Source organism: Balaenoptera borealis, assembly GCF_965194805.1.
Source record: "Balaenoptera borealis genome assembly, chromosome: 3".
NCBI classification, from domain to species: Eukaryota; Metazoa; Chordata; class Mammalia; order Artiodactyla; family Balaenopteridae; genus Balaenoptera; species Balaenoptera borealis.
The window spans coordinates 48,569,422-48,581,861 of record NC_138866.1 but is presented as its reverse complement, the minus strand read 5'-3'; the positions used below and the strand labels follow the sequence as shown (position 1 = coordinate 48,581,861).

General features: G+C 40.7%; 1 protein-coding gene across 4 annotated transcripts in view; it reads left to right on the top strand.

Annotated features, from left to right (window-relative positions):
* Window positions 1-12,440, top strand: part of TMX1 (thioredoxin related transmembrane protein 1) — a 110,114-nt gene that overhangs the window by 33,513 nt on the left and 64,161 nt on the right. The window contains exons 8-9 of one of the 4 annotated variants that reach the window (XR_014242498.1): window positions 7,842-8,031; window positions 11,794-11,826. The exons of 2 other annotated variants lie outside the window; for them this stretch is intronic. Coding sequence is in view for 1 of the 2 variants with exons in the window: in XM_082384868.1 (XP_082240994.1) it covers window position 7,842 (1 nt within the window). In the remaining variant the exon portion in view is untranslated. Of the gene's footprint in view, window positions 1-7,841; window positions 8,032-11,793; window positions 11,827-12,440 lie in introns of those variants that run through there. One more of the 4 variants, XM_082384868.1, reaches the window with a different exon arrangement.

Genomic DNA, 12,440 nt, shown 5'->3' with positions numbered 1-12,440 from the left:
GTGTCCAACATTCTTCCTACAGAATTTACACCAATAACTGCAGAGGGATTTAAGCTCAGTAATTATAAAAAGGTATTACACATGTAATAACCTCAGAAATGTGTCACATGGACATGTTTTCACTTCACAGAAACACTTCTTAATCCTTTAAAAAGCTTTCTAATTTGAAATAAGTGTAGACTTACAGAAAAGACGTGCAAAAATAATACAGAGAGTTCCCATATGCCCTTCACCAGCTTTCTCTCATGTGTATACTTATTCAACAGAAAAATCAGGAAATGAACATTGACACTCTACTATCAACCAATCTATAAACCTTATTCACATTCAACAGTGTTCCCACTAACGTTGAAGAAATCCTTCTTCTGGTCCCAGATTTAATCCAGGATCACGTACTGCATTTAGTTGTCATGTCTCTGTTATCTCTCTAATATTCTTTGTCTTTCATGACCTTGACACTTTTGGGGAGTACTGATCAGTTATTTTGTAGAATATCCCTCGTTTGGGTTTGTCTGATGATTTCTCATGATTAGACTGAGATGATGCATTTTTTGGTAAGAATACTGGAGAAGTTATGTTGTGCCCTTCTCAGTGCATCCCATCAGGGGTACGAGATGTCACCGTGTCTTATTACTGGTGATGTTCACTTTGATAAGTTGATTAGGATGCTGTATGCCAGGTTTCTGTGCTGTAAGGTGACTATTTTTTCCCTTTGTAATCATTAAGTGTGTTGTAGGGAGATGCTTTGAGACTACGCAAAAATCCTGTTTCTCATAATACTTTTGCCTGCTAATTTTACCATCCATTGATGGTTCTTCTATGCAACATTTATTAGGTATGGTGTTTGCCTAACCCTGATTTTCTATTTCCATCATTCCTTCCACATTTATTAATTGGAATGCTGATTTATTTTATCAGTTTTGGACTCACGGGTATAATCCATCACTATCATTATATATATTGTTGCTCAGATATCAAAATGTGTGTTGTTCCTGCCTTAGCTCCTTCCATTTGGCCCCTGCGTCCTTTCAGCATGCCCCTATCATTTTTTGAGCACTTCCTTATTTTCTGGCACCAGAAGATGTTCCAGGTGCATCTTCTATTTTTCCTGTCCCAGGCTTGGAACCTACCATTTCTCCAAGGAGCTTTGGTTCCATTTATTGGAGAATGGTATTTGGAAACCAAGATCTTGGAACGAGGTGTGCTCATTGCTTCTAGGCCCTCTCAGAGGATAGAGCTAGGAAATATATGTATGTATATTAACCCATGCACACACACACGTTTAAATCTATTTTTATAGCTTTCCATCTGTACAAATATTAAAAACTATGAATTCATATTGGCACCTCCAATTCCAGTCCAGTACTATAGGATTCATTCCAGCCCCTTACCCCCTCTTCCTTATTTGTAATGTCTTTCTTTGATAATGAGAAACCTGGCTCCCATAATCCGTAATATATTTACTTGTTTGTTCACAACCAGTATTCACAAATTTACTAAGTAGAGTACAATATTTGTACACATTTCTTTTTGTCTTTGCTTCTTTTTGTAGTAGATCATCAAAATACTGCTTCTTAGGATAGCTCTTCCTTCTCCCACCTCTTTCATATGGGAACATTATTCATCTGTAATCCAGTTAAGTTTATTTGTTACTGCTTATTCCATTTTGGGTTCTCCCCACCTCCTAGTTTATTGTAATCATTTATTTATTTTTTGGGTATGTGAAGCATTACATTGTTTTAAGTATCAGAGTTATTTAAAACAAAGTACACTCAGAATATTTCCACTCCCTCCCATCACTGCCGTGTTTCTATTTCCCCATTTTTTTCTGCCCTGTTCCCACTTACTGTAGGTAACCAATCTCATTAATTTACGGTTTATCCTTTTGGCATTTCATTTGTACAAATGAATATTTGTACAATCATTTGTATACAAATGAATATATATAGAATATTATATATGTGAATATTCAATATATATATTCATATCCCCTTCTGCCTTATATGAAATGTAGCATACTATAAATACTCTTTCATTTTGCTTTTTAAATTTAATGTGTCCTAGAAAAAAATCATTCCATATAATTTCACACAGATCTTTATTCTTTTTTATAGCTGCTTAGTACTCCATTGTGTGGATGTATCATAGTTTATCCATAGGAGACTTTAGCCACTCTCCAATGTATGTCACTGAGATAAGTTGCTTCTAATATTTTGCAGTTACACTGTTGCAGTGAATAACCTTGTAAATATTCATTTTGTATTGTTGGAGATTTATCTTCAGAGTAGATTCCTAAAAGTGGAATTGCTGGGGCAAAAGTTAAATATATCTGTAGTTTTTGTTAAGTATTGTCCAATTTCCTTCTAGAAGAGTTATACCAATCTTCATTCCCACCAGCAACAAGCCTTGCCAACAGAATGTATTACCATACTTTATAATTTTTACCAGTCTGATAGATAAAAAATGGTATTTCAGTGTTGTTTTAATTTAATTTCTCTAACTCTAACTTTTTTTTCATATATTTAAGAGCTGTTTTATATTTTTTGGGTGAATTGTCCTTTCTTCCTTGATTTTTAAGAGTTCTTTACATATTAGGGGTATGTCTGTTACAAATATTTTCTCCCATTTTGTCAGTTGTCTTTCACCTGTGCTTATGCTTTGTATTTATTTTTATGTGGTCAGATTATCTATCTTTTCTTTTATTGCCTCTATATTTTAGGTCTTTGTCTCTACACTGAGACTGAAGAGGAATTTACTCATTTTTTTCTAGTACTTGTATAGTTTTATTTTTTGCACTTAGATATCTGATACATTTAGAGTTTATTCTTTTGTATGGGATGAAATACAGAGCTAACTTTACCGTTTTTTTTTTTTTTTTTTCTAAATGGCTACCCATTTGTCCTGACACCATTAATTAAAAAGCCCATCTTTGCCTCAGTGCATTGAGATGTCACATTTATCGTATAATAAATTGCATGGAATCACCTTTAAATATTCGTTTTTGTTCTTTTTGTCCTTTGTCATGGTGTGGCTTGTCTTATGCTGTCTTTTCATTGCCTGTGGCCACAAATAGCATTCCAGATTGGTGTTTGTACTTCTGAAAGTATAGTTAATTATTGCAACAATAATCTTGAAAGCTAGAGAAATGTACCCTCTGGCTTTGTATTTATAAAACACTGTTACCCAAATTGAACCCAAAGCTATGAGACATTGCTCCTTCTGTCCAAATGTTATCAGTATCTGTTATATTGTAAAATCATTAGGCTGAAATGAAGCTTTCTAAAATTACTCTCAGTGCTACTTTGGAACCACTGTCTTGAAACCTTGAAGAATGGCCTAATGAGCACTGGCTTTATTAAGGTTCATTGTCTTTGGCTCCTTGACTTCTTTTCTTAATTCAGCTGCTGGATCTAGGTAAACAAATTGTAATACTGCAATTACTGCCAGAGTACAGTCATTAGAATTACAAGGTCATTTAACTTTTGGGTGCACCTGCATCTGGAGTCCAGAGTTGCCTGGCAACAATGATATCCTTGTTCAAATACAGAAAACCTGGAACAAAGTCCAGACATTGTTCTTCCAGAATGACTTTAACATTGATGTGAGGAATAATGCCATCCTACAGATTCCTCCTGTTTTCAAAATAAACAATGAGCAGTTTGGAGAAATATATTAGTGAAGGCTGATGCAAAAGTATATCTTTTCCCCATCTTCTAAGGCCCATCTTGTGTATTTGATTGGTACTGTAGGTCTGGCTTTGCTTACAAAGCACCCCAAATTCTTGGGCTTCAGATTTCAGAGTATGTGGAAAGTGCCAGAAAGCCAGTGGAATTTTAATTTCTTGCATTTCTTTGTTTTGTCCTTTTATTTTAATACTGACTTATTTTAAAGTGAAGAAGAAAGGTGCAGTGAAAAATGAAGCCACAGCTTCTAGCAATACAATGATTTTTTTTTTTTACAGACATGTTATTCATGACCTTGACCTCCAGAGGGAGCAAGAGGGTTATAGTTAAGTAGTAATAATTCCTGCAAAAGAGCTCTTCTGTCTCCTTTTCTCTCCTCCCCTCCTCTCCCTCCCCTCTCTTCCTCTCTTCTCTTCTCTCTGTCTTTCTCTTCCACCCTACATTTTGAAGAATCATGTCCTCTTCACCATTTTCTATTTTCCTGGTTCCTTTTTTGACATTCCGCTAGGTTTCCCTAAACCCTTATTAAGCGTATCTGTCTTCTAGTTGTCAGACTTCCATTCCCTGATGGTGGAGATCTCTTACTGTTTCAGAAGAGTAATTCTATGGGAATCCAGAAGGAAATGTGTTTCAGCAGGTGGGGCTATTTCTTTGGAAATAGTACTAGTCCTTTCACCCCCATCCTTCCACTCTGCCTCTTCTTATTTAGTTAGAAGGGCCTATGAATTCTTTCCCCCCCCATTCCTATCCAACAACAAAAATGTCTGAGTGTATGTTGGAAAACTTGAATAGAGAGCTCAGCCTCTGGGTGACTTCTGGATGAAAAGTTGTCCACAACCAGCTCCTTTTTGAGAAAAAAGTCCGGAAGGAGTGCTTCGTTTCTTGTTCATCTCCTGCTTGCATAGGGCATTTGCTCCGTGATGATAGGCCCCAAATAAGTATTTGTTTCTTTCTCTGGGATATAAGTCTGTACAAAATGGATGACCTAGTTCCAATGTATACATGCTCTCTCTCCTCTGTGGTTATCACTAAAATCAAATGGGTTTGTGCTGCCTGCACCTTAAATGTTATGCTGCATCTGAGAGCTTGCCTTGAGGTAGGTTTGGATTGGGTCAGGATTTCTGCTTGTCCTGACATGGCATGGCCTATAGAAGCTTCCAGCCCTGGTATAGTCATGCCTGGACCGAGCCTTTCTTTATCCGAGTGTTGAGCTTTAGGTGCCATGTGTATGTTGCTGACTCCCAAATTTTTATCATCATCTCTGACCTCCCTTCTGCGTGGCCTGTTCCACATTATCACTTGGATGTCTAAATGGAATTTCAAATTTACTAGGTGCAAAACAGCATCCTTGACTTATCCCACCCCAAACCTGTTTCTTCCCCAGCATTCTCCATTCCAGAGAAATTGACCACCATCTGTCTATTACTCACATAGGAGTCATTCTGGGTTTCCCATTTTCTTCACCCCTACCATCTAATCCATCAGCCAATTCTATTAGTTCTCCTGCTGAAATATTTTCTATACCTGCCTACTTTTCTCTCCCTTTCCTGCTCTCTACTCCACTTCCACCAGGTAGCAAGCTGTACTTATCTCTCAGCTAGACCATTAAGATAGTGTGCTTCCTAACAATGTAAGGTGTAATGATGGCAATAGTTTTGAAAAATTTAATGTGCTTTTCTCTTTTTCCTGACTATACCTGCTCAGAGGAGAAAAAAGAATGGAAACTGGAAGAAAGAGTTAAGATTTGGCTTCTGACATTTAAAAGTCGGGTTCTACAGAAGGACAATGGGCTTGAAAGCTAGTCTTTGCAGGGAGAGAAAGGATTTTATAAATGTTTCTAGTTCCTATTTACATAGCAGGGGTCAGGACTGCAAGATGAGATGATAAATTTCTCCCATAACATGCAGAATGTTTATACTCTTCACCGTTAATGCTGAGTGATAAGGCTGGAGTTCAGAAGATGGGGCTATGATGATGAAGCTTGTGCTTCTGCCCCCCAAAAAAATTTTGGAGAAGGAAGACAGAAGGGAGACAGACAGAGGAAGCAGTTGGTCATTTAGGGATTCTGATCTTCCCTCAAGGCTGCAGCCCAGAGAGAGGAGGTCTGTTCAATAGCTGGAGGATACAGAGGACAGAGGGGCTCCTTCCTGGCTTCCAGTCTGGGACCCTGGGAAGAGTCACCTGGAGGGTCTGGGAGGGGCCTTCTTGACCAGCCTGGAGAGTGACCACATGAAAATAAATCCAGAGATGTGGACAGGGAAATGAGGGTCTAACTGGTTTCCCCAGTCCTTCCTCTGTTCTCCCAAGGCATGAATGTGGAGTTGAGAGTCAGCAGGGCCAACATGGGGACCTTGAGTCACTCAGAGGGGCCTGTAATGCCAGTGAGAGCTGAGGTGACATGAGTCAGTCAGACACCGAGCTGAGAGGGAGGTCAGACCAAGATGTACAGCAGCTGTAGCCTCAGCCAGAGGCCCTAATGACCCCATTGCCGGCCATTGACAAGGGGGGACAAGGGACATTGCTGGGGAGCCAGAGGGCCTTGCATGCTTTTGAGGACTCTTCCCCCCAAATCCACAAGGTCATGGATTCTGGAGGGATTCTGTCCCCCCATGCACGGTCCTGAGGACAGGGGTGGTGCCTAATCTAGAGATTAAGCGTGTCCAACCAAAGAAGCTGAGTTCTATCTAAAAGGAAGTGTATTTATTATTTTTTTCCTTTTTTTAAAATTGAGGTGTAGTTGATTTACAATGTCATGCCAGTCTCTGTTGTACAGCAAAGTGACTCAGTTATACACATAGAGACATTCTTTTTTAATATTGTTTTCCATTATGGTTTATCCCAGGAGATTGGGTGTAATTCCCTGTGCTATACAGTGGGACCTTGTTTATCCATTCTAAATGTAATCGTTTGCATCTACCAACCCCAAACTCCCAGTCCATCCCTCTCCCTCCCCTAAAAAGGAGCTTCAAGTGATTGTGTTGGTCTAAAGGTTATCCCCCGGCTCCTTTTGCTGTCCTGTCATGGGTAGGAACTGGTGAGCAAGACTAGATCAGCTCAAGACCAAGTGGAAGTCTAATTTCTGTGCACATTTGCGTTCTGGGGTTAGTTGGTTGCAACCCTGCTATGCTGGTTGCTTCCTGTTCCTCCCCTCCTCCCACCACACACACACCGCTCCTGCAGTTCCTACCCCACACAGCAGGTAGAGCAGGCCTTCAAAGTGTGAGAATCGGATCCTATCTCCCATCCAGACCATCCCAAGGCCTCCTATTGGGCACAGAATGAAGTACCAGCACCTCAACATGGCATACAAGGCCCCGCATGATCTGGCCTGGCTTCCTCCCTGCCCTCCTCCTCTACCTTGTCCACTAAGCTCCAGCCCCATGGCCCTTCTGTTCCTTGAACAAGCTATGCTCTTTCCCGTCTCAAGCCTTTGCCCTTGCTGTTTGTGCTGATGCCTTCCACTTACCCTTCCACACCCAATTTCCATGCTTTCCCACCGTGTTTTGTGCCCCAGCAGGCTGATTGTGTGAACTGCATCAATGGACACTCTCACCTTCTGGTTTCCTATTGGAATTGGCCAATGGGAAGCACTAGCAGAATATCAGAGAGAGGGAGGGAGGAGATTTTTTTTAGGGTTTTTTATTCCCTCTGCTCCTTCCTGGTTCGGTCCCTGGGGATTGGCTGTATATCTTTACCAAGGGCCATGGCTCCTACGGGACCTTCTCTATCTTTTGGCAACCCCTCCTCCCTTTACCCCTGCAGGCCTCGAGTGCTCCTGTCTCCCCCCACTTTTGGTAGCCCTGGGGTATTCCCTCTCTCTTGCTAGTTTCATTAACGTTCGTTGTCTGCACTTTTGCACAGAGTCACTTTTGTGTGTCTTCTGCTTCCTGACAGACCTCGGCTGTCACACTGTTCCTTCTGCGGGCTCCCCTCTGGGCTCTCTGCATGCTGGTTTCTTCCTTCCCTTGAATCTCAGCTCAGATTTCACCACCTCAGGGAGGCCTTCCCTGACTGCCCACTATCTCATTGCCCACCCCTGCGTCCTGCCTCCTGCCTTTCACTCTTTATCACAACATATTTTTAATTTCTTGCATTACAGTGACTATAATCTGATGCTATCTTTTGTTTTGTTGTCTCATATTTGTCCCTTCTAACTAGGTTGTAAGCCAAGAACAGAAGGAACCTTGTCTGTTTCATGCCCCACTGTGTCCCCAGTGCCTAGAACAGAACTTGTATGAAGTAGGCAGACAATAAACATTTTTTGAAGAAATGAATGAAGAGCTGATTTTTCTGGTTCCCGAAAAGCCTGGATCTCAGGATGGCATGTATGTCAGGGTGTCATAAGCAGGTCAGGAAGTTGTCTCATTTCCTTAAAATTTTATTGCATAAGGTGCCAACGGTGCTTCTCAGGTATTATTTGTTAACTAGCTCAACCACCAATAGAAGAAGTAGAAAGGAAGATACATAATAATTACATTTCAAATTAAGCCCTTTTAATGGAAACATGGAAGAGGATCCCTACCATCCTATCTCTCTGTCTCCTTTACCCTAGTTCAGATGTATCTAGTCTCAGCTGGGTAAGGAAGCTGCCTTGTAGTTCTTTCAAATCTTGAGGCCATGGAGTTGGGGGCAGTGCTAAATGAATATCAAAAAACTTCTTTCATGCCAGAAAATGGAGAGTGTGCTCTGAGAGGGCTATGTTGGAATGTTCAGGCTGCATGAAAATACCAAGACGAAAAAAAAAAAAAAAAATACCAAGACGAGTGCCAGGCGGTGTAGTTCTTACAATTAGCTGATGGTGCCGAGTCACCGTGAAATTTACACAGCTCTCTGGGCTGCATCCCAGGCCCACTGAGTCATACATTCCAAGAGCTGTGTTCAGGAATCTGTACTTTTTAAGTTCTGTAGATGCTTGTGGGACACAGCAAGGGTAAGAGCCACTTGACTGACGTAAAGAGGATGGGTTCTACTTAGTTCCATAAATTCAAGGAGCTAATTGTGTGTTTTTTTTTTCTAGCCTCTAAGTTTTTTTTTTATTGGAGTATAGTTTATTTATAATGTTGTGTCAGTTTCAGGTGTACAGCAAAGTGAATCAGTTATACATATACATATATCCACTCTTTGTTAGATTCTTTTCCCAAATAGGCCATTACAGAGTACTGAGTAGAGTTCCCTGTGCTATACAGTAGGTCCTTATTAGTTATCTATTTTATATATAGTAGTGTGTATATGTCAATCCCAATCTCCCAATTTATCCCTCCCCGCCCCCATAACCATAAGTTTGTTTTTACATCTGTGACTCTATTTCTGTTTTGTAAATAAGTTCATTTGTACCATTTTTTTTTAGATCCCACATATAAGTGATATATGATATTTGTCTTTCTCTGACTTACTTCACTCAGTATGATAATCTCTAGGTCCATCCATGTTGCTGCAAATGGCATTATTTCGTTCTTTTTATGGCTGAGTAATATTCCATTGTATATATGTACCACATCTTCTTTATCCATTCCTCTGTTGATGGACATTTAGGTTGCTTCCATGTCCTGGCTATTGTAAATAGTGCTGCAAAGAACATTGAAGTTCATGTATCAAAACTACAATGAGGTATCATCTCACACTGGTCAGAATGTCCATCATCAAAAAATCTACAAACAATAAATGCTTGAGATGGTGTGGGGAAAAGGGAACCCTCCTACACTGTTGGTGGGAATGTAAATTGGTGTAGCCACCATGGAGAACAGTATGGAGGTTCCTTAAAAAACTAAAATTAGAGCTACCATATGATCCAGCTAATTGTGTTTTAAATTTCCTGAACAGTTAACCCAAGGCTGATGGGCCAAACACATTTTGTGTTTGAGTCAATAGATGTTTCCTTTCATGTCTTTGGAATTATTTCTCATAGCACTTGGGGTCTTGAGAACTTGGCGTTTGAAGGCTAATGTTATTTTTAGTTTATAAAGTAAGCAACTGAAAATTGGAGAGGTTAGCAAACTTATTTGATCCCAATGGCATTGAGACCATGCTCCTTCTACTTGTAAGCGTCATTATAACTCAATAGTCCATTGCATAAAACTCTTTATTTTAAAATGAGACACCCATCAGGACCCTATAGAGTCTTCTTTGTTTCCTCTTGACCCTTCCAATATGCCTACACATATTTCCTTAAAAGGCAGCCTCATCAATGAGTTTGGCATTGCTGGGTGGGCCCTGTCTTCAGATGTCCTCTTCAGCGCTGTCTTTTCTGTTTGTTGCTTATAAAGTAGCAGGCATCTGTGAACCAAACTGCTGTGTTCACTGGTCCATGTCAGCCTCTGGTCCTTATGTGTGCATTCATGTTGTACAAATTTATAGTAATATCACATCTAGAATTCTATGATATATATCTTCCACTTATGTCATGAATATTTAAAAAATCAACTTTATTCAGGTATAATTTACACATAATAAACTGTACCCATTTAAGTATAGGTAGTTGAGTTTTGACAGTATGCACCTTGTAACCACTACCACAATCAAGATACCAGATATTTCCTTTACTCCTAAAAAATTCCCTCATACCCTACTACGGTCGATCTCTCCCTCCACTTTTGGCCACAGGCAACCACTGATCTGCTTTCTGTCACAATAGATTAGTTTTCATTTTCTAGAGTTTCACACAAATGTTATAATACATAGGTATGATTTTGTGTCTCATTTCTTTTACTGAGCATAATGTTTTTAGATGTAATTTTTTCTCATTTTGCCCTAGTTTTCTTTTTCACCTAATTAAAATTTCTTTTTTACCTAACAAACATCTCTAGTACCACCACCAAAACCCCTGCTCACTTAAACCAGATAACTTAAGCTTGGCATGTATATTTTCTATCCCTTCTATCAATATTCATACAACAATATAGACATACAGGGGAGCCTACGTAGTTCAGTCTGTAAAGGTCATCCTCCATGGACACAGAAAAGAACAGCAAAGGGTAGAGAATGGATTTGGAAGGGCAAAGGGAGACTAATCAGCAGAGGTAGGTAGGTGTTCTCACTTCACAGATGAGAAAACTGGGAAACTGAGAAGGAGCCTACAAATGGTCAATGACAGAGGCCCTCCTGACTCCAAGTCCCACATCTTATTTCCTTCCAAGAGCGTTTTTTTGCTCAATAAAATTATGAAGGTCCCAAGGGCAAGGATATTTAGCACCAGGAGAAAAGATAATGTTAGTGATGATTATGGTGATGACTATGATGATGTTAGTCATGGTGGAGGTGATGGTGATGATGATGATGGCAATTATGATGATGATGGTGGTAGTAGTGGTGATGATGATATGATGATGATGGTAGTGGTGATGGTGGTGATGATGAAGGTGATGGTGATGGTGGTGGATATAATGGTGATGAGGAAGGTGATGGTGGGTGTGGTCATGATGATGGTGATAATGATAATGGTGATGATGATTATGATGGTAGTGGTGATGGTGGTGATGATGGTGATGGTGGTGATGATGGTGATGGTGGTGGTGGTGATGATGATGGTAGTGGTGATGGTGGTGATGACGAAGTTGATTGTGGTGATGATGGTGATAATGATAATGGTGATGATGATGGTGGTGGTAGTGGTGATAGCGGTGATGAGAAAGGTGATGGTGATGGTGGTGGTGATGATGCTGATAGTGATAATGGTGATGGTGGTACTCTAAAGAACACTGAGATCCAGGGAGAACTAAAGAGAATAGAAAACAACCCAACCTTTCCACAGTGCTTTCACCTATTTTTTTCTCATTTCATCTTATAACAATCCTGTGAGATGTGTATTATTGTCATTCCTATTTTAGATGGGGACCCTGAAGGCAAACTGATTTCTTAGCCACTGTCAAGAGAAGCAGGTATTAAGCATTTAGTCCACTCTTTACATTCAGGTGTTTGTGAAAATCAATAAGCAAGTGTTTTAGTGGCATATATTAGGCATTCAACAGATTTGAAAAATACTGCCAATTTTTCATGCTTAAAATAAACCAAATTTCCTTCATGCCGAGTTATTAATTCTGTTAGAAAGAATGAGTTGATCTATATAAACTTGGAGAGATTCCTATTTTGTTACTGTTGTTATTGTTGTCCTCAGGTGGGGAGATGAAGATGCAGATAAATGTATATGGTAAGTTCCGTTTTCATTAAACGACCATTAAACATACTGCCCTCCGACTTCCAGTTTGGTCTGGACAAGCTGCAGCAGTTTCAGGAAATCAGCAGGTGGGAGGAGCGAGACGTCAGGGGGTTATCCCCCAACCCCTGCCCATCCCCTCCTTGCTTGGCCCTGGTTTGGGCAGCTGGCCACAGTTCCCACTGGGCAGCCCCTCTTCCACAGCCATGAGCCTGACAAGGTCCCTACGGTGTCATGATCCTTCATCTGTCCCCTTAGGCTTCAGGGTGGTAACTGCCTCCGGCTGTTTCCAGTGGCTGGTTGTTTTATCATTCCCTTAACCCTGCGCGCACCTTTTGTGAAACCACACCATTATTAAGCTAAGAATGCTCAGCCCCTAACCACCCTGTGACCTGCTTTTTGGTGCTGGGCTGGGAGTTTGCAAACTGCACCCTTCTTTGCGGCAGCTCCCCGCCAGTTCTGCGCATGCGCGGTGCGACAGGGATCCTGCAGGGACCGAGGGACCTGGTCTTCCCCTGGCTTGTTCTTCCTGTTCCAGTCGTCTCGCAAAGGCAGGTCCCCCAGGCACCGGGGTCCAGCCTCCTGCTTTTTTCTGACACTCCCAGGAA